The 22,015-nt window shown below is 46.0% G+C and overlaps 1 protein-coding gene across 1 annotated transcript; it reads left to right on the top strand.

The window, feature by feature from the left end:
• The first annotated feature begins 14,031 nt into the window (after positions 1 to 14,031).
• Positions 14,032 to 20,935, top strand: LOC137547471 (protein kinase C theta type-like). Its single transcript, XM_068271069.1, has 4 exons — positions 14,032 to 14,237; positions 15,998 to 16,086; positions 17,919 to 18,184; positions 20,272 to 20,935. The coding sequence occupies exons 3-4, from the start codon at positions 17,967 to 17,969 to the stop codon at positions 20,933 to 20,935; spliced, it is 882 nt and encodes a 293-aa protein (XP_068127170.1). The 5' UTR covers positions 14,032 to 14,237; positions 15,998 to 16,086; positions 17,919 to 17,966.
• The last annotated feature ends 1,080 nt before the right edge of the window (positions 20,936 to 22,015 follow it).

The raw sequence follows: 22,015 nt of genomic DNA, 5'->3' as shown, positions 1-22,015 counted from the left end.
AGAGCTAGCACAGAGTGTGATCGCTACAGCGGACAAGGAGAACTGGCAGTCTGCTGCTTAAATGCAGACTGTCAGTCCTGGAACCCCCACCCCCCTGATGAGGTCAGCAAGGGGCGGGGAGTGCCTCAGCAGGGCGGATCAAGGCAGCCTCCTCCTTAGGGCATAAAGGGCCTGACGCTCCGTGCGTGAGCGCGTTGCCCTGCCCTGAGATGAGGACATGCGGCTGGAACGACCGCCGGCGCTGCCAGCTGACGCGGGCCGGAAGTTCGGGGATCCGGTGACGTCAGAGCCGAGAGCGGCGTCCACACTGCCAGCCGCCGGAGGGGTGAGACTATGCCTGACATTACCCCTCCCCTGAGGCGTGGTCTCCGAACGCGCCAATGAAGGTTTATCAGGATGGGAATCGTGAAATTCCTGTATGAGTTCTTGTGCATGGAAATGATGTGCTGGTACCCAGGATCTCTCCTCAGGACCGTATCCTCTCCAATGAACCAGATACTGGAGAGAGTTCCTAACAAATCGAGAGTCTAGTATTCTCTCGACCTCATACTCAGGCTCACCGTCTACAATAACAGGAGGAGGACCAGAGTCCACATGCACCGCGGGTTTCAATAAAGACACATGAAATGTTCTTACCCCACGCATAGATTGGGGTAACGTTATCTGATAAGATACTTTATTGATTCTTTTAGCTACCGGATATGGACCTACGAATTTAGGCCCAAGTTTAGCTGATGGCTGCCGCAAAGCGATATGCCGAGTGGAGATCCAGACAAGATCCCTGGGAGAGAACTCCCACTCGGGTGAACGCTTTCGGTCAGCCTGTTGTTTCTGGAGGGAAACTGTTTTCTTTAAATTGGCATTCACTTCCCTCCAGCGAGATCTTAACGTCTCCTGCCAGGTTTCCAGGGCAGGAAAAGGAGAGGAACTGACAGGAAGGGGGGAAAACCTAGGAGATCTCCCATTAACAATCTGAAAAGGTGAAAACCCTGAGGAAGAGCTCCGAAGATTGTTGTGGGCAAATTCGGAGTATGGTAAGTATTGAACCCATTCCGTTTGATTGTCTGCCACATAACACCGGAGATACTGTTCCAGTGACTGGTTCACCCTCTCTGTCTGACCATTGGTCTGAGGGTGATAACCAGACGAAAATGAGAGCGTGATTCCTAGTACTCTGCAAAATTCCTTCCAAAATTCCGAGACAAACTGCACCCCCCTGTCAGACACTATATTCTCCGGGACCCCATGAAGGCGAAGGATGTGGATCACAAACAGATCTGCCAGTTCCTTGGCCGAAGGAAATTTTTTCAATGGCACGAAATGAGCCATTTTAGAAAATCGATCGACAATAACCCAAATCACCGTGTTACCATCTGAAGAAGGTAATTCCCCTACGAAATCCATGGATATGTGAGTCCAGGGCTCGGAGGGTATGGGTAGGGGTTGGAGGGTACCTACTGGAGATATATGTGAGGGTTTGCTCCGTGAGCATACTGTACAAGAGACAACAAACTCCTCGACATCCCTCCTCCAATTGGGCCACCAGACACTTCTAGATAACAATTCTCTGGTTCTGGCTACTCCAGGATGACCTGCCAGTTTGGATGAATGAAACAGCTGTAACACTTGTAACCTAAACTGTAAAGGAACAAACATCAGATCAGGAGGTTTTCCTGCCGGACTGTCTGATTGATGAGGAAGAAGAACAGAGGCCAGATCCTCCCTTGAGTCTATACAAGCCAACACCACTTTCTCTGATAAAATTGGATCTAGTTCAGAGGGCAATACCGATTCTATGTCAAAGCATCGGGAAAGAGCATCTGCTTTGACATTTTTGCTTCCCGGTTTAAACGTGATAATGAAATCAAACCTGGAAAAAAATAAAGACCACCGTGCCTGTCTAGGATTTAACCTCTTAGCCCCCTTCAGATACTCTAAATTCTTATGATCCGTATATACTGTGATCACATGTTCTGCCCCCTCAAGCCAGTGTCGCCACTCCTCAAAAGCCAATTTCACAGCAAGCAATTCCCTGTTCCCGATATCATAATTTTTCTCTGCCTCAGAAAATTTTTTCGAAAAAAAAGCGCAAGGATGGAGTCTTCCCTGTGACCCGGTGTATTGTGATAAGACTGCCCCAACCCCAATCTCAGATGCGTCCACCTCCACGATAAACGGCCTGGAAGAATCGACGTGATGCAGAATGGGGGCGGAACAGAAGGCTGTCTTAAGGCTTTGAAAGGCGGAGATGGCCTCGGAAGACCAATTGACGGTGTTAGCCCCCTTTCTTGTCATATCAGTAAGAGGGGCTATCAAAGCGGCATACCCTCTTATGAATTTTCTGTAATAATTAGAAAAGCCCAAAAACCGTTGTAAGGCCTTCAGCCCAACCGGTTGAGGCCAGTTCAATACAGCCGTGACCTTGCTGTTATCCATTGATAACCCGGAACTAGAAATTATATAACCTAAGAATGGTACCTCAGTGACCTCAAACAAACATTTTTCCAATTTGGCATATAATGAATTCTCACGTAATTTGAGCAAAACATACTGAACCTGTGACCGATGTTCCTTGATATCATGAGAAAAAATCAGAATGTCATCTAAATAAACGACCACAAACCTCCCCACAACGTCCCTGAAAATGTCATTAACCAGCTCCTGGAAGACAGCGGGGGCATTACACAGGCCAAAAGGCATGACCGTATATTCGTAATGCCCGTCCTGAGTGTTGAACGCCGTCTTCCATTCGTCCCCCTGTCTAATTCTGACCAAATTGTAGGCTCCCCTAAGATCCAACTTAGTAAATATCTGGGCACCGGTGACCTGATTAAAAAGATCGTCGATCAGGGGAAGCGGGTAACGATTCTTAATCGTGATTGCGTTGAGAGCTCTGTAGTCAATACAAGGACGTAGCCCACCATCTTTTTTTTTCACAAAAAAAAACCCTGCCCCAGCGGGTGACCTAGAGGGTCGAATGAACCCCTTTTCCAAGTTCTCCCGGATGTATTCTCTCATGGCCACTTTCTCGGGACCAGTGAGATTATAAAGGTGACCCCTGGGAGGCATGGTTCCAGGTCTGAGTTCAATCGGGCAGTCATACGGTCTGTGAGGTGGCAGTGAATCAGCAGACCGTGGACAAAACACATCGGCATAAGATACATAAGGCTGAGGGAGGCCCTGAAGAACTAAATGAGTAGAACGAAGCGGGATTTGGGAAATACAATGCTCCTGACAGTAGGGTGACCAGGATAGTAATTGCCCAGAGGCCCAATCAATCTGTGGGGAATGCAGACGTAGCCATGGCAAGCCCAAAATAATAGGACAGGATGGCATTCTAATGAGATAGAATCGTAACTTCTCACAGTGTAGAACCCCCACATTACAAGTTAATTCAGGTGTGACAGAGACAGGCAAACTATCCTGCAATGGTGAATCGTCAATGGCCGTGACTATGATATGCTTCTCTAAAGGAATGACTGGTATGCCCATCTTTAGAGCCAGATTAGAATCCATAAAATTGGCTGCAGCGCCTGTGTCAATAAAAGCCTGCAGTAAATAGTCTTGTTTATTCCAGGAGATGGAAATGGGTAATACGACCTTATCTCTGGGAGGTACAGAATTCTCGCCCAGGGTAGTACCTCCGACTAACCCTAGGCGGAGAAGTTTTCCGCCTTCCTGGAACAAACAGACGCGATATGACCTTTCTCCCCACAATAAAGACATAGACCCTCTTTTCTCCTTCTTAACTTTTCTGTCTCCGATAGTTTGGAGTGACCCAGTTGCATGGGCTCGTCAGAGGGAGGAGAACTGGGAAGACTCATGGGAGGCTGGAGTCGCATAATGGGTCGCTGTCTAGATGACTTGTGAAAACGTACCCTGCGATCGATCTTAATAGCAAGACTTATGGCCTCATCCAGGGTTCTGGGTTCGGGATGACTTAACATCAACTCAGATACGGAGTCAGCCAACCCAGTCAAAAACCTATCTAGAAGAGACTGTGCCTCCCACCTGGTGGAGAACGACCACTTGCGGAACTCCGCAGCATAAGTCTCAACAGAGTTCTGACCCTGTCTGAGTCTTTTCAATTTCATTTCAGCCGTGGCAGCAATATCTGGGTCGTCATATACCACCGCCATGGCTTCGAAAAACTTCTCAACAGAGGTAAGGGCCTCATGACCTAAGGGTAAGCATTAGGCCCAGGTCTGTGAGTTGCCCTGTAGGAGGGTTTTTATAAGCGTGACCTTTTGTAATTCAGAACCAGATGAAATGGGACGCATCAAAAAATATGACTGACAGCGATCTCGAAAGTTTCGGAAATCAGCACGTTCCCCTGAAAACGGTATGGGCAACGGCATCTTAGGTTCGACAGGTGCTTTAGGAGCGGGAACACCTGGCGCCTGCAAGTTTTGCACAATCTCTGTTAATCGGTTGAGCTGGACCTGCTGGTCTTTAATGGTCTGATCCAATTGAGCAACAACCGTCATCAGAGTATTAACCTGCTGGACCAGGGCTTCCATGTTAATTGGTCCGCTGTACTGTCACGTTCCGTAACAACTAGTGAGGACAGAGAGTGACTGATCTCCGGAGATCTGCAGTATCGCCAGAAATACAGATATACCTGATTATAAGTGATCTGCAGTCTCACCGATAATCCGATATATATGCTAACCTCTGTCCACCCAAAATGGAGTGTAATGATTGGGGCAAACAGTAAATAGCGTATTGCTCTGTGGCGAGGGCCCACAGAGCACAGACTATTGTCCAGCGGCAAGGGCCCGCTGGCGGGGATGGTCGACAAGCAGGGGTCGGCAACAGGTAATCAGAAATACGAGGTACAGAATCAGGAGGCAGAGGCAGAGTCTTGAGGGCTAGCCGGGGTTCGGCAACAGAGATCAGAGATACGAGGTACAGAGACGGTAGGCAAGAGAGTGAACGAAGGCACAGCAAGGTAGGCAACGGGTAATCAGATAGGCAACAGTACAAAAGGATTAGACAAACTCAGAGTCGAGAACAGGCAAAAGATCTAAGGCACAGGTAAATACAATTGTATATTTCTTCCAGTACTTATATATTGGCGTAACCAATATATAAGTATACTGTGGATCCGAGAGCTAGCACAGAGTGTGATCGCTACAGCGGACAAGGAGAACTGGCAGTCTGCTGCTTAAATGCAGACTGTCAGTCCTGGAACCCCCACCCCCCTGATGAGGTCAGCAAGGGGCGGGGAGTGCCTCAGCAGGGCGGATCAAGGCAGCCTCCTCCTTAGGGCATAAAGGGCCTGACGCTCCGTGCGTGAGCGCGTTGCCCTGCCCTGAGATGAGGACATGCGGCTGGAACGACCGCCGGCGCTGCCAGCTGACGCGGGCCGGAAGTTCGGGGATCCGGTGACGTCAGAGCCGAGAGCGGCGTCCACACTGCCAGCCGCCGGAGGGGTGAGACTATGCCTGACACAGGGTTAGGCAACGGAGTATCAGAATAGCAAGGTACAGAATCAGAAGGTCGAGTCCAGGAACGAGCAGAGTTTGGCAACAGGATATCAGAAATAGCAAGGTACAGAATCAGAGTTCAGGAGGATAGTCAGGCAAGCAGAAGATCATAACAAATAATACAGTTTAATATTCCTAACACTAAGGTGTGAGCTCCGTGATCATCAACACCTTTGGAAACTATGCTAGAACACAGATACTGACAAGGTCTGAGTGCTACCACGTAGTGATCGCAACGCCAGACACCAGAGAACTGACCAGCACCCAGTATATATACATCAGCGCCTCCTGCGCCTCCCCTAAGTGCTGGACCAATGAAAAGTGGTGGAAATGTCAGCTGACCAGCTTGGTCAGCTGACCTTCTTCTGGCTGTCATATAAACTCTGCCTCTCAGCGCGCGCGCGTCATTCTGAACCTGTGTGGACTATCAGTCCCAGCCACACCAGTCACGCTTTGCAATGTCTCTCCTGGCCTGCACGCGGGGTGAGCCGCACCGCTATCAGCACATGCGGTGGCCTCCCCGCGCCTGGTCAGACTGTCAGTAGCAGGCCTGTGCGCGCAAACCGCCGCGTCGGACGCGGCGGTTTCTCCGCGTTCCGCTATGCCAGCCGCGGAAACAGCCACCTCATGCTGCGTCCATGCGTCGGCTTTTCCGCGTTTCTTCACACTGGGTTTATTTAGTCTAGAGAAAAGACGCCTTAGAGGGGATCTAATTAACATGTATAAATACATCAGAGGGCAATATAATACCTTGGCGGATGAGCTTGTTGTCCCTAGGCCTTCTCAAAGGACTAGAGGACATGATCTGCGCATGGAGAAAAAACGTTGTAGCCATTTATTTAGGAAAGGGTTCTTTACAGTAAGAGTGATTAAGATGTGGAATGCATTGCCACAGGAAGTCGTTATGGCAAACTCTATACCTGCGTTTAAAGGGGGCTTAGATGCTTTCCTTGCGTTGAAAGACATCCATGGCTACAATTACTAGGTAATGCCTAATGATGTTGATCCAGGGATTTTATCTGATTGCCATCTGGAGTCGGGAAGGAATTTTTCCCTTTAGGGGCTAATTGGACCATGTCTTGTAAGGGTTTTTTCGCCTTCCTCTGGATCAACAGGGATATGTGAGGGAGCAGGCTGGTGTTGTACTTTATACTGGTTGAACTCGATGGACGTATGTCTTTTTTCAACCAAAATAACTATGTAACTATGTAATTGTGCAATGTGATTGGTCCAACAGTGCAATTTGATTGGTTCAATCTAATCAGTGCAATCATGCAATGTGATTGGTTGAAATTGATTGGTCTAACCTTGCAATGTGATTGGTCCAATCTGACTGGTCATATCATGCAGTCCGATTGGTCCAATCTGATTAGCACAATCATGCAGTGTGATTAGTATAATCTTAAGGTGCCTATTAACGGTACAATTTTATAAACAGATGCACTTTTTCAACACACTTTGTATAATCACAATGTACAGAAAACTGCACAGTGTGGCGCAAATTGATGTGAAACCATTCTTTGGTTGATTGGACCAGAAAATGTAATTGATCTAAAAGTTGGATTTTATGATCACATATGAAGAGAGAAAAAACTCTTACTGAACAAATGATAATTAACTTCCGCTTACTTGCGGTCTTAAAAGTGCGTCTCAAAAGATCGCATCTGATGAAAAAATTGTTCAGTTAATGGGCCCCTTTAGACCAATGTGATTGATCCAATCACATTGATTTAATCATGCTATGTGATTGGTCCAATCTGGTTGGTTCAATCAATTTCACAAATAATGAACTCATCTCAGAGTTAGCAGGGGCACACTCCGGCTGTAAAGGTGGAAGTGTCAGAAGATGCAGGCTGGGAACGCACTAGGCGTTGCGTGAAAGGTTGCGTTTTGCTGCATATGTGTTTCTGCATTTTTTGTCATAAGGAAGTGCATTTGGAGTGCATTTGCGGTTCACAGAAGCGTTTCACACTTGTATTTGGTTGCGTTTCCTGCGTTTGTGTTTCCCACATGGGAGTCACAAGTGTATTTTTGTGCATTTTGTTTGCGTTTTTGATATGCATTTTATGCAATTTTTGGGGAATGTGGCCAGTATGGAAAGTGCCGGGAGGTCCCATCTACTTCCACCACGCCCCTCTGGTGACTTTCCATCAGATTTTATGTTATATGTGAACAAATAGATAAACATGACTTTGTACACGTAGAACACAAATTCAAGGACCACTACAGCAAAAAAAATAAAACAGATAAAATCTGTCAGAACCGACAGCTTTTGAATTAGTCCTCATGTGGGATTCACAGGGTATTATTTCTTTTCCAAAAGCATTAATGGACGTTGCTAAGTCTAACTGACAAAATACTGTACAGGTGAGTATGGAGACTGGCTTAGAGGTTGTTTGGTAAAATTAGTCAGCGATTGGCCAATCATAATTGAGGCTGCTTCCACACAGGGACGTTACAGGCGCACGTTAGTGCAGCCTGTAACGCTCCCCCAACGCACAGCAATGTAACACAAGTGGGCTGTTCACACTGCCCACGTTGCGTTACATGTAACGCTGCACGTTGTAGTGAAAGTGCAGCATGCTGTGCGTTCTAGCGGCTTTAGCCGCGTTAGACTGTTTGCACATGCTCAGTGGGGGGCGGAGAGGAGGCGGGAAGATGCTGCTACAGTAGTCGCGCACATGGCTACTTAATATGCACTGCACTGGCGACCGCTGATTGGCCGGCAGGACCACGTGATGCGGAGTGTCTCGCTCCGCATCACGTGGTCCCTCCGGCCAATCAGCACCACTCTAGGAGACCTTATGCGGATAGAGCCGCCTAACGCGGCTCACTCTACCGTCCTCTCCCGCACCACCATGCGTTGCGTTAGGGGTACGTTATGCGACCTTAACGTAGAACCTAACGCAACGTCTTAGTGTGTAAGTAGCCTGAAAGTGTGTACCAGACTTTAGTGAATTGAAACCAACGTAGAGGTAAAAAAAAAACAACCTTATCATAGAGTTTAAACAATGGTTAAATCACTTAGGTTGCCGCCTCCATTCTGATGAGGCCGCCGCCTACCGTTGTGCTGCTCTCTGGGTAGGAACACACTAGGAAGAAACACTAGCATTGCGTAAAACAATAGCGTTAACGCGTATAATGTAAGTCAATGGGCCACATGAAAAACCTCATTAATTTGTGTTCTACAATGTGCCTTTTTGTAATGCAGAACTTTCTGCATATTTTTCCAAAATGCATCTAAAACGCACATAACCTCAATTGTGACGCAGAGGTATAGCTTTTTATTGTATTTTTATTGCGTTTTTAATGTTTTTTTTAAACCAAGTTTGATAATGTGTTTCTGCTTCCTTTGAACTTCCTAGTGATGAGCCAGAGAGGACACTGAAAAGGTGTTTTTATACTGACCACAATGTGCGTTTTAGATGCGTTTTGGAAAAATATGCAGAAAGTTACTCTAGCGTTTTATGCAATGCTAGCGTTTCTGCCTAGTGTATTCCTACCCAGAGAGCAGCATAAGGGAAGGCGGTGGCCTCATCAGAAGGGAGGCTGCAACCTAAGTGAGATAACTCTTGTTTACACTCCATGGTAAGGTGCATATTGACTGCTACATTGGTTTCAGCTCACCAAAGCCCGGTACACACTTTCAGTTATGACCAACCACTGACTAATTTTACCTGAAAAATAAATAAAATAAGCCAGTCTCCACACCCAACTGTACACTATTTTAGCAGTTTGACTTAGCAACTGCCATTAAGGAAATGCTTATGGAAAATAAATAATACCCTGCGAATCTCACACAAGGACTAGTTCAAAAGCTGTCGGTTCTGACAGATTTTACCTGCTTTATTTTTTTTGCTGTAGTGGTCCTATAATTTATGTTCTGCATGTACACATTCATGGTTCCACATTCTAGGCCTATTATTTTTTATCTATTTCTTCACATATGTAACATAAAATCTGATGGAAAGTACCAGAAGGTCCCATCTGCTGCCACCACGCCCCCTCTTGTGATGTCATAATAGAGCCTGTATACCTCTGGTGATGTCAGGGAAGTGATGTCATAATGGTAGCCTGTGTATATAAACAGGTGTTGAGCACTCAGAGGCTCACTTTTGTCTCCATTTGCTCAAGTGAAGACAATTGCTTTTGCTCTCGAGCGATTTACTCATTAGTGAGATTCTCATTAGTGAATTATGTTGCGCTGCTGTAAAAGGCGACGCAAACTGAACCTCAGGCTTGAGGTTCAGCAGCCTTCAGCACAGCCTGCGACTGCTACCCCAGGGCCCACACCACCGGCTAGGAGGAGCAGAGCCCACGCAGCTGTGCGTTCCATCAGGGCTTTCTTGGGCAGACTTTTCCGCTGCTGTAGACCTGCCCCTTCTACCGGGCGTTCTTCAGGAGCACAGGAATATCTGATATCGGATGATTTCGGTCATGTGGAGGAGGGAGTAGCTGGGAACCCAGCGCCGGAATATCAGATATCGGTTATTTCACCTTATGTGGTGGAAGCGGAAGAAGCTGGTAAGTACTACATCATTATATGTTATTACACATCCCAAATATATAGGTTAATATTGAGGAATCTATAGCAATGAGTGAACAGCAGGCCGTCCAATAATGAGTGATGATTTTAAAATTTTTCTCAATTACTTTAATGAGAAAATGTAATAAGCTGTCTTTCTCACAGTATTGAAGCCAGACTCCCCAAACTTGACACAGTCAGTCAGTGGGTGACTGGGGTTAAAATTTAGAAAAAGTGGGAGGAGCTTAAAACAGTTCACCAAATTTAAGCCTTTCAATTTAAATAGGAAATTTTAAACTGAAGCCATTCTTAGACTGCTAATGGTAGGGTCCTCATACGACACAATCGGTCATAGGGTGACTGAGATCACAACTGGACAAAATCAGATTGCACCAATCAAATTGCCTAGTCCAGTCTGATTGGTCCAATTGTGCAATGTGATTGGTCTGATCTGATTGGACTAATTGTGCAATCTGATTGGTCCAACAGTGCAATTTAATTGATTCTGATTAGTGCAATCATGCAATGTGATTGGTTTAAATTAATTGGTCTAACCTTGCAATGTGATTGGTCCAATCTGACTGGTTATATCATGCAGTCCGATTGGTCCAATCTGATTAGAACAATCATGCAGTGTGATTAGTATAATCTTAAGGTCTCTATTTTATCCACAGATGCGCTTTTCCAACACACTTTTTATGATCACAATGTTCAGAAAATTGCACAGTGTGTGGCAAAAATTGATGTGAAACCATTCTTTGGTTGATTGGACCAGAAAATGTAATCGATCTGAAAGTTGGATTTTATGATCACATCTGAAGAGAGAAAATACCCTTAATGAACAATCGATGATTAACTTCTGATAACTTGTGGTCATAAAAGAGCGTCAAAAGATCTGATGAAAACATTTTTCCATTAATGGGCACCTTTCGATCAATGTGATTGGTCCAATCAGATTGATTTAATCATGCTATGTGATTGGTCCAATCTGGTTGGTTCAATCGATTTCACAAAAAATGAAATCATCCCAGAGTTAGCAGGGGCACACTCCGGCTGTAAAGGCGAAAGTGTCAGAAGATGCAGGCTGGGAACGCACTAGGCGTTGCGTGAAAGGTTGCGTTTTGCTGCAAATGTGTTTCTGCATTTTTTGTCATAATGAAGTGCATTTTCAGTGCATTTGCGGCTCGCAGAAGCGTTTCACACTTGTATTTGGTTGCGTTTTACTGCATTTGTATTTCACACATATGAGTCACAAGTGCATTTTTGTGCATTTTGTTTGTGTTTTGATATGCATTTTATGCAATTTTTTGGGAATGGAAAGTGCCGGAAGGTCCCATCTGCTCCCACCAGGCCCCTCTGGTGATGTCAGGAAAGTGATGTTATAATAGCAGCCTGCATACCTCTTGTGATGTCAGGGAAGCTCAGCACCTGCACCTGCACATGCACAGGCTGCTATTATGACATCACCAGAGGGGCGTGGTGGAAGCAGATGGCACTTTCCATCAGATTTTATGTTATATGTGAACAAATAGATAAACAAATATTTTGTTTATGATTCTGATGAGGCCGCCTCCTCCCGTTATGCTGCTACCAAATTTTAGCTATTCATTTAAAATAGGAAATTTAAACTGAAGCCATTCTTAGAATGCTAATGGTAGGGTCCTCAAACTTGGAACAGTTGGTCACAGGGTTACTTGGTCACAACTGGACGAAATGAGATTGTACCAATCAAATTGCCGAAAAAAAGATTGGATCATTAATGGCCACAATTGAGGTGACTGGTCCATTCTGATTGGCCCAATTGTGCAATGTGATTGGTCTGATCTGATTGGACCAATTGTGCAATCTGATTGGTCCAACAGGGCAATCTGATAGGCTCGATCTTATTGGTGCAACCATGCAATGTGATTGGTTTAAATTGATTGGTCTAATCTTGCAATGTGATTGATCCAATCTGACTGGTCAAACCATGCAATCCGATTGGCCCAATCTGATTGGTCCAATCATGGAATGTAATTAGTCTAATCTTAAGGTGCCCGTTAACGGTACAATTTTTTTTATCGGATACCAAGGGTGCAGCTAAGGTTTTTGTGGCCCCAAGCGGACTGTAGTAAGTGGCCCTATCCTGCTTCCCTGACATCAGTGAAAATGGTGTGGCTATCCCGCATAAGTGGGCGTGACCATGTCATGTGGGTGGAGCGGGAGGGCAGATTGGGGCGGGGCTGTTTGCAGGGATGGGCTTGGTCATGACATTGTATGGGCGGAGCCTAACCGTAGCGCAGCAAATATAGCCAACTATGACAATTCAATAATAAAAGCAGCAACAATTACCTCAGACACCAGAAAATAAAAACGCAATTTGTGCAACATTTCAGCAGAAAACAAACGCAATTTGTGCAACATTTCAACCAAAAACAAACAGAATTTGGGCCATGTTTCAGCAGAAACCAAACGCAATTTGGGCCACATTTCAGCAGAAACCAAACGCAATTTGGGCACATTTTCAGCAGAAATCAAACGCAATTAGGGCACATTTACAGCAGAAACCAAACGCAATTAGGGCACATTTTCAGCAGAAATCAAACGCAATTAGGGCACATTTTCAGCAGAAATCAAACGCAATTAGGGCACATTTCCAACAGAAATCAAACGCAATTAGGGCACAGTTCAGCAGAAATCAAACGCAATTAGGGCACAGTTCAGCAGAAATCAAACGCAATTAGGGCACAGTTCGGCAGAAATCAAACGCAATTAGGGCACAGTTCAGCAGAAATCAAACGCAATTAGGGCACATTTTCACCAGATATCAAACGCAATTAGGCCCCGTTCACACTGCACGCGTTAGGGCACATTTTCAGCAGATATCAAACGCAATTAGGGCACATTTTCAGCAGATAAACGCAATTAGGGCACATTTTCAGCAGATATCAAACGCAATTACGGCACATTTTCAGCAGATAAACGCAATTAGGGCACATTTTCAGCAGATAAAGGCAATTAGGGCTGCAAAAAGAAAAGAATTTACTCACCTGGCACTGGCAGAAGTCTTCTCTCCCCGTCTCCTCTCCTGGCCGGCTCCTCAGGCGCGCAGTTCCCACGGAGCTCCCTCCCTCCTCCAATCTTCCGCGCTGATTGAATGCAGGGCTACGGGAAGATGGCCACCCGAAGCCCTGTACTGGAGACATAAATAGTCTCCAGAGCAGGGCTTCGGCGGCGGCCATCTTCCCGCAGCCCTGCTCTGCTCTGCCAGCCCCGCGGGGCTGCGGGAAAACAGTGACGTCACGCCGACGTCACGGAGCCACCAAGGCCCCTAAGACCTTGAGGCCCCAAGCGGCCGCGTGGTCTGCCCCTGTCGGATACGATCTTTCTTTCGACACACTTTTTCTGATCAAAATGTACAGAAAACTATAGTCTGGGGGGAAAATTGATGTGAAACGATTGTTTGGTCAATTACAGAATATGTAATCGATCTGAAAGTTGGATTTTATGATAGTATCTGAAGAGAGAAAATGCCCTTATTGAACAATCGATAATTAACTTCCGATTACTTGTGGTCATAAAAGTGCGTCAAAAGATCGCATCTGATGAAAAAATTGTAGCGTTAATGGGCACCTTTAGACCAATGTGATTGATCCAATCTGATTGGTTCAATCAATTTCACAAAAAGTAAATTATCCCGGAGTGTGCAGGGGCACACTGCTGCTGTAAAGGTGGAAGTGTCAGAGGATGCAGGCTGGGTTCACACTAGGCGGTGTGTGAAAGCTTGTACCTGTATTACTGAGCATACCTAACTATAGCCCATAATCGCATGATCATGTATCTTGCAGCGTTTGTTTGAATAACTTTGTTGTATGTTGTATAACCTTTTTACATCTGTCATTCTTGTATCATTATATATACTTATTGTCCAGTGCGGCGTAATATATAGGCGCTTTAAAAAATCAAAACATAATAATAAAAGTTGCATTTTGCTGAATGTTAGGCTAATCATTTTTTTATCTTTGTGTTCACAGGTGATTCTGGTCATGTGGTGGAGGTAGTAGCTGGGGATCCAGCGCCAGGATACCAGTTGTCGGATGCTTCACCTCGTGTGCATCTGGTGGAGGAGAATGAAGAAGCTGATGTTTCTGGTTATGTGGTGGAGGAAGTAGCTGGGACTCCAGCGCCAGGAAATCAGCTGTCTGATGCTTCACCTCATGTGGATGTGGAGGAGGAAGAAGCTGGTAAGTACTACATCATTATTGGTTATTATGCATCTCAAATATATAGGTTAACTTTCCTAGCGGAACGCAGTTTATGAGGCTGCGTCCGCGGGAGGGATTTTTGGAATAAATCTTGCTCTAAACTTCGTAGCTAGCACTAGGCTAGCTACCTGTGTCCCCCAAGTCTCCCGGCACCTATCTGCTACCCCCGATCGCCGCCGGCAACACTCACCCAGCCGCGGAGCTTCCCAATTAGCTTCAGTCGTCGCTATGGCAGAGATCGGACATGACGAGTATGACGTCATGCGCAGTCCCGATCCTCCCCATAGCAAAGCCTGGAGCTGATCGGGAGGCTGCGCCATCGCGGGATCCCTGGGGGGTATGTATTGCGGCGGGGATCGGGGGGGAGAGCGGAGGCACTTGGGGGGCACAGGTAGCTAGCCAAGTGCTAGCTGAAGACTATGTAACAAATTTCATTGAAAAAAACTCTCCCGGGGCCATGCGATCCCCTGTGGTGGCTAGCCCGACACTGTGTCGGGCTTATCCAAAAGGGAGGTTAATACTGAGGAATCTATAGCAATGAGTGTACAGCAGGCACACCATTAATGAGTGCTGAGTCGTTGCTATTATCAAGGCGCATTACATTATGTTTCTACACTTTCCAATGCAGCTATAGTTGTTCCCTTTGCTCCCCACATCCCAGATAGTGTTGTCCCCCAGGGCCCTGAGCCAGCTGAATGCCCCTTCCAAGGTAACCCCTCCAAGCTAATATTGGTCATCCTGTGCCCTGTATTGATGCAGAATGGCAGCATTGCACTCACCTTTCCAGTAGCCAGGCATCCTCCTGTGTCCTTTTGTCACCATCCCCTAACACTGGAGGCTGTTCTCTCTGACCTGGCAGCATGCTATGTGGGTATGTACATGCTGCCGGGTCACATAGGACAGGCGCCAGTGTTCAGGGATGGAGATGGTAGAACATAGGAAGGGGGCGTGTCAGCTGGAAAGGTAAGTGTGCTCCACTGTAAGTACTGCATCAATACAGGACCCCGAGGGAGCGGGCACTATTATCTTGGTGATAGACCTGGAGGGGAGCGTTTGCCTGCTCTAGGGCCCTGAGCATGAGCAATTGCCTAGTTCACCGCTCTAGAAACACCGCCCCTGTGCTCAGTAAAGAGTGTTATTTCCTTGAAACAACTGCAATTTGATTGGTCCAATCTGATTTGATCAATCATGCAATTTGATTGGTCAAATTTATCCTATGTCTTTCTTTTTCCTACAGGAGAGATCATAGACAATATGTGGATGCTCTGATGATATGATAGATTTGTAGGACTTTTGATTGGCAAGTCACAGCCACATTGATCACATCTCACTTCTGTTTCTTTTGCATAATAAAAAGTGATACAGGATCAAAAGGATCCTGACCAGCTAATCAAAAGGTTCCTGCACTGTGATCACATGACCAGCCCATCACATTTCTCCATGATCTCTCCTTTGGGGGAAATTCTAGGGTAGAAGGTTCATCACTATTTCACAGAGTCCACATGCGGGAGAATGCTGGCTGACATATAGAGGAGTAGAGATAAGTGTGAGAAGGTCCCGGCAGGAAAGATGTGGATGAGCACAAGCAGATCTCTCACTACCTATTAATCTCAGCGAGACATCTGCCGGTGTAGGGCTACCTTTACAACCATGTATAGGCTTTGATTATGTATACGCTTTGGTTTATAGCAAATCTCAGTAGATGATGATATTAATGTGATTTTTCTTTCTCTTCCAAGGCCCGAGTGGAATCCAGACCATCAGGACGCCACTGACTGTGGACAGCTTCAAGTTCCATCAATTTCTCGGACATGGGGCATTTGGCAAGGTAAGTAATTAGACAGATTTCCCTAGGGGCGGGGTCAGACCAGATATGGCTTTAGATAGCCATCTTTATTGGTCTCAGTGGAACTAGATATAGACAGGTAGCAACTCTGGCCTGCAGCATTGTTGTATTGCAGTGGCTGGATAGTGTAATGGTCAGAAATGCTCAAATCCGAATTCGGGTGAGACCAGGATAGTTGCTATGCGGATTTCACCCAGTTACCTGTGCAGGCTAAAGGGGGGGGGGGGGGGTCAAGCTTACCTATCTGACATCTTCTTCGGTCCATCCCTCAGCACCTCCCACGATGCGTTCCACACTCGTCACGTGAGTATAAACACTTCCTCCTTCAACCCGAAGGAAGAAGTGTTTGTAATCACATGACCGCCGCGTGGAACGCATCGTGTGAGGCGCCAAGGAACGGACCTAAGAAGACGTCAGATAGGTAAGCTTGACCCCCCTGCCCAGCCCACACAGGTCACTGGGTGAAATCCGAATAGTAACTATCCGGGTTTCACCCGAATTCGAATTTGAGCATCTTTGGTAATGGTTAAAGAGCCTCTGTAACAAAATTTTCAGTCTTATTTCTTCTATCCTATAAGTTCCTATACCTGTTCTAATGTATTTTGTCTTACTGCAGCCTTTCCTAGTTGCACAGTGGCTGTATTATCTCTGTTATATAATCTAATCTTCTTTCCTTAGCAACTCTGGCCTGCAGCATTTTTGCATTGTAGTGGCTGGATAGTGTAATGGTCAGAGATGCTCAAATCCGAATTCGGGTGAGACCCGGATAGTTGCTATGCGGATTTCACCCAGTTACCTGTGCAGGCTGAACGGGGGGGGGGGGGGGGGTGTCAAGCTTACCTATCTTCTTCGGTCCATCCCTCTGCGCCTCCCACGATGTGTTCCACACTCGTCACGTGAGTATAAACACTTCCTCCTTCAACCCGAAGGAGGAAGTGTTTGTAATCACATGACCGCCGTGTGGAACGCATCGTGTGAGGCGCCGAGGAACGGACCTAAGAAGACATCAGATAGGTAAGCTTGACCCCCCTGCCCAGCCCACACAGGTCACTGGGTGAAATCCGATTAGTAACTATCCGGAATTCACCTGAATTCGAATTTGAGCATCTTTGGTAATGGTTAAAGAGACTCTGTAACAAAATGTTCAGCCTTATTTCTTCTATCCTATAAGTTCCTATACCTGTTCTAATGTGGTTTGTCTTACTGCAGCCTTTCCTAGTTGCACAGTGGCTGTATTATCTCTGTTATATAATCTAATCTTCTTTCCTTTGACGGCTTTGCCGGGCTCAGGCAGGAATGTGCTGCTCTGCTGTTATAGGCAGAAGCTATACACACCCTCTTCACGCCCCCTGCAGGCTCCGTGTGAGTCACAGACTGAGCTCCTCTGAGCCTATAACATGCTGTTAGCAGCCATGTCTTTTGTTTGTAAACACTGCCTAAAACTGGCAATTACAAGCCAGGATTGCAGGGAGTGGCAGAAACAGCACAGAGGGGCCCAGGAGAACATAATGAATAGAATGGTATGCTTTTTATTGTAAGAATTTTAGAGTACAGATTCTCTTTAAGGGCTCTGCTTCTGACACAGGAGACCAGGGTTCGAATCTCGGCGCTGCCTGTTCAGTAAGCTGCACATATTCAGTAGGAGACCTTAGTCAAGTCTCCCTAACATTGCTACTGCCTATAGAGCGCGTCCTAGTGGCTGCAGCTCTGCCGCTTTGAGTCCTCCAGGAGAAAAGCATGATATAAATATTCTGTGTTTGTTATTGGTCCATCTTAACTATCGAATACTAAATATTCTCCTCTGTCTCTTCCAGGTTTACCTTGCTTCCCATCGAGCCAGTGACCAACAGCTGGCCATCAAGATGGTCAGGAAAAGAGCATTCCTGAAGAAAGACCCCGAGGTCATCTTTAGGGAGAGTCAGGCCTTGAAGACCCTTAAGAAGGGTCCCTTCATCACCCAGCTCTATGGTACATTCCAGTCGGAGGATTACCTCTACTTTGCCATGGAGTACCTGAGCGGGGGAGACCTGTGTAAACTTATAGATGATGCTGATGTTCCCTTTGACATTACAACCCTAAGGTAAGATTACATACCTCCGAACTTTTTGAGATGAGAAAGAGGGACACTTAAGCCACGCCCCTGCCACACCCCTGATCACACCCCGGCACACCCCTAGCCACACATACCATAAAGATTTTATAAGACAAATATGTTTTATAACTCAAACGACACTGGTCCTTTCAATCCTGGTTCATTTTTCTTCATATTAACACTTGAAAACTAGATATACATCAATTTAAAGGATGAGAATACAGTTTAGAGTCAATCAAACACACATTTTTTTCAGTAGAGAAATACCCATATTTATATAGAAAGAGGGACAAAGTCCTGAAAGAGGGACACGTGAGGAGGAAAGAGAGACAGAAGGGCAGGGCTCCCAAAGAGGGACAGTTGGGAGCCATGAGATGACTCTGCTGTTTTATAAAGCTAACAACTGCCCCTCAAGCCCCTGTAACCAGGCCCGGATTTGTGTCACAGGAGCTTATAGTCACAAATGTCTTGGCATCCTAGACTCCGCCCTCCTTGAGCCTACAAATCACTGCCGAACCACACCACAAGTGTGCTGGCTGTCCCAGCTGTCAATTCTCCCTTACTTCCCTTGCCCGCCATGGGTAGCTACAGGTGCCCCTTAGTATTAGGTAGCCAGAAGTACCCTCAATATTAAGTTGCATAGGGAAGGAGAGAGGGAGGCGGCTAGAGCAGCCTTTCTATCATCAGGCGCCTGTAGGCACGTGCCTACAGTGCTTTATGGTAAATCCAGCCCTGCCTGTAACCCCTGTGACCTGGGGGTCCCACCTCCCCATCCCCAATATGCAGAGCAGCGCAGGGAGCAGAGTATGTTACCTGTTCTTGTGCCACTCAGCTGCCCTCCTTACATCAGCTGTGCATGATGCTGCATACCTGTCACATGACATGTAAGAGGAGCCAGTAGCCATGTGGAGGTGTGCAGCACACAGAGCCCACCCACTGTGGGGAGGATATCAGAGCAACATGGTGCTGCAAGCAGGGAGCATACACTTCTTCCTGCACTGCTCTGCATACTAGTGTGTGTGGGGGGGGGGAGGGGGGGAGGGGGTTATCTGCTAGTCCCCCTGTTACAACTATTCCATCTTGTAAATTACCCTTATTAGAAAAGGTTCTGGTAAAATGCTTTATTTACATCACATCAATGTGAGGAAGTCATTTTACACACTGAAATTTGTATTAGATCTTTAGAATGAGTCAGGCTGGGTGCACACATAACATAACGTGAAAAGGCTGCATTTTATGCCATGTTTTCATTTTAAGTTGTGTGCATTTTTTGTGTGTTTTTGCTGCGTTTGCGTTTTTTAACCGTTTTGTGTGCGGTTTTAATACGTTTGCATATACAAAACGCATGTGAGATTTGTATGCGTTTTTTATAGGTTTTAATATTTACATTTATGCAAATCACTAGGAAGACAACAGGAAGCGGAAATAATCAGATATCTTTATTTAAAAAAAAAAAAACGCATCAAAAACGCATACAAAACTTAAAGGGGAACTGAAGTAAGAGGTATACATACAGAGGCTGCCATATTTATTTCCTTTTAATCAATACCAGTTGCCTGGCAGCCCTGCTGGTCTATTTCTCTGCAGTAGTATCTGAATAACACCAGAAACAAGCATGCAGCTAGTGTTGTCAGATCTGACATTAATGTCAGAAACACCTGATCTGCTGCATGCTTGTTCAGGGGCTATGGCTAATAGTATTAGAGGCAGAGGATCAGCAGGAGGGCGTGGCAACTGGCATTGCTTAGATGGAAATAAATATGGCAGCCTCCATATCCCTCTCACTTCAGTTGTCCTTTAATATATTGCGTTTCCATTGACTTTCATTATGTGCTTTTTTGATGCGTTCATGCATTATATGCAACAAAACTAGCGATTATAAAAACGCTAAAGTACAAACACACACCCATGCCTTTTTTATGCTGCCCATGGAGTAACATTGGTGCATAAAACGCAGCGGTTTGCAATGGTAGCATTTCTGCTATGTGTGCACCTAGCCCCATGGATACATCTTTCTGCTTTATTTGTGTATTGAACATGTGATGCTAATAATGATTTTATTTCTCTTCCATCAGACTATTTGCTGCACAGATGGTCATCGGCCTGGAGTACATCCACTCCAAGGGTATAATCCACCGAGACATCAAGCCGGAAAACATCCTTCTGGACGGAGTCGGGAATATAAAGATCGCTGACTTCGGTCTGGCAGCACAAAATGTCTTTGGAAATGCCATGACTAAAGGATGTAAGGGGACCTTGTTCTATATGGCCCCGGAGGTGTTCCTAGAGATGGACTACAACCACACAGTAGATTACTTCTCTATGGGAATCGTACTCTTTATCATGGCGTCCTTCAGGTACCCATTCCTGAAGGATGAGGAGGATAGGTTTGATTTTGACCTCAGATCCTCCATTTGCTGCACATCTCCAGACTATACAGCGGAGATGGACATCATGCTGAAAGACTTCTTGAAGAAGCTACTGTGCAAGAGCCAGATAAGGCGTGAAAAACTGGTGAAAAACCTGAGGGAAGAGCCGCTCTTCATCCAGATAGACTGGAAGGACGTGGAGTCCGGAGAGGCACGGCCCCCATTCCATGTGGAACCACCACAGGAAAAACCGAGAGACACACTGACTGTGTTTGAGATCACCTATTCTGAGGCAAAGAGGAAGCCCAGATTGCGAGCTGAGCAGCAACAGCTCTTTAAGTCGTTCTCGTTTGCCAGTGAGGGGTGGTGAGTTGTGTGGAAGACCTGCCAGCTTCCAACAACATCAGCCGTCTACTCACTTGGACAACAACATCAGCATCATCATACATCATATTTATAATAAAAAAAAAATGTCAGTTTGTCTGTATGTATTAATGTTCTGAGATTGTAAATTAACGTACATAAGGTAAAATTTAGCAACAACAAACGGAAGGGCAGCCCCCACCAACAAGAAGTAGCAGACACGCTTGTGGTCCTTCATCTCTTTGTCCAAAGAGGAATGGAGTACTAATGTTATAGAAGGGATCCAGCACTTTCTGAAAATTAAGAACCAACTTTTATTTGGAAAGTGTATAGTTGTAGACATAGCCCCTGATGATATGCTATGCAATGAAATGCATAGGGCAGAGCCAGCAGAGTGACGTCACTGGTGGAGAAGTGTAGGAGTGAATGAGCTGCGTCCAACATGTCAGCGTGCTAGCATACCTTGCTGGTTTAACGTTTTGGCTGACAGCAGGGATTAAGGCAGCAGATGGTTATAGAGCGGCCACTCGGGAACTGGGCCTACCTGTACCTTTTTTGTAAGCTTATGAGACGCTTGCCAAACTTGCTGTAAAGTTTTAATTGAAGACTTTTTTAATTTTATAATAAACGATCTGCACAATTGGAAGCGGTTTCCCCCTTTCCCTTCCTTCTTTTTAATTCACATGTGGATGTACATGGTGGTGATCTGAACTGGGAAAACGAGGATATATGGAGAAATAAAGCAGCTTGCCAGAGAGGTGACTTGGGGGGGGGGGGCATAAACCCCGGGGGCGTGATGTGGTCGGTCAGACCAGAGGATCTGGTGAGTTATACCCTGAAGGGGGGTCTGCATTGTGTTGTGCATAGACAGATTGAAGAGTCCAAGAGCGCAAACCATGAATATGTATAGTTGTAGACAGACAAAAAGGCTGAAGGCTGAGGCCACCCTCGGGCACTTTTTGCCTGCGATTTGCGCTTTGGTGATTTGTTGGTGACTAGCAGGAATAATCCTATAGGATTACTCACATTGCTCTGATTACGGCACGTTTGCAATTTCTGACGATCCCAAACCTGCTGAATGTAGCAT

Source organism: Hyperolius riggenbachi, chromosome 2, assembly GCF_040937935.1.
Source record: "Hyperolius riggenbachi isolate aHypRig1 chromosome 2, aHypRig1.pri, whole genome shotgun sequence".
Classification (NCBI taxonomy): Eukaryota; Metazoa; Chordata; class Amphibia; order Anura; family Hyperoliidae; genus Hyperolius; species Hyperolius riggenbachi.
The sequence above is the reverse complement of the archived record's forward strand: the minus strand, read 5'-3'. Positions and strand labels throughout refer to the sequence as shown.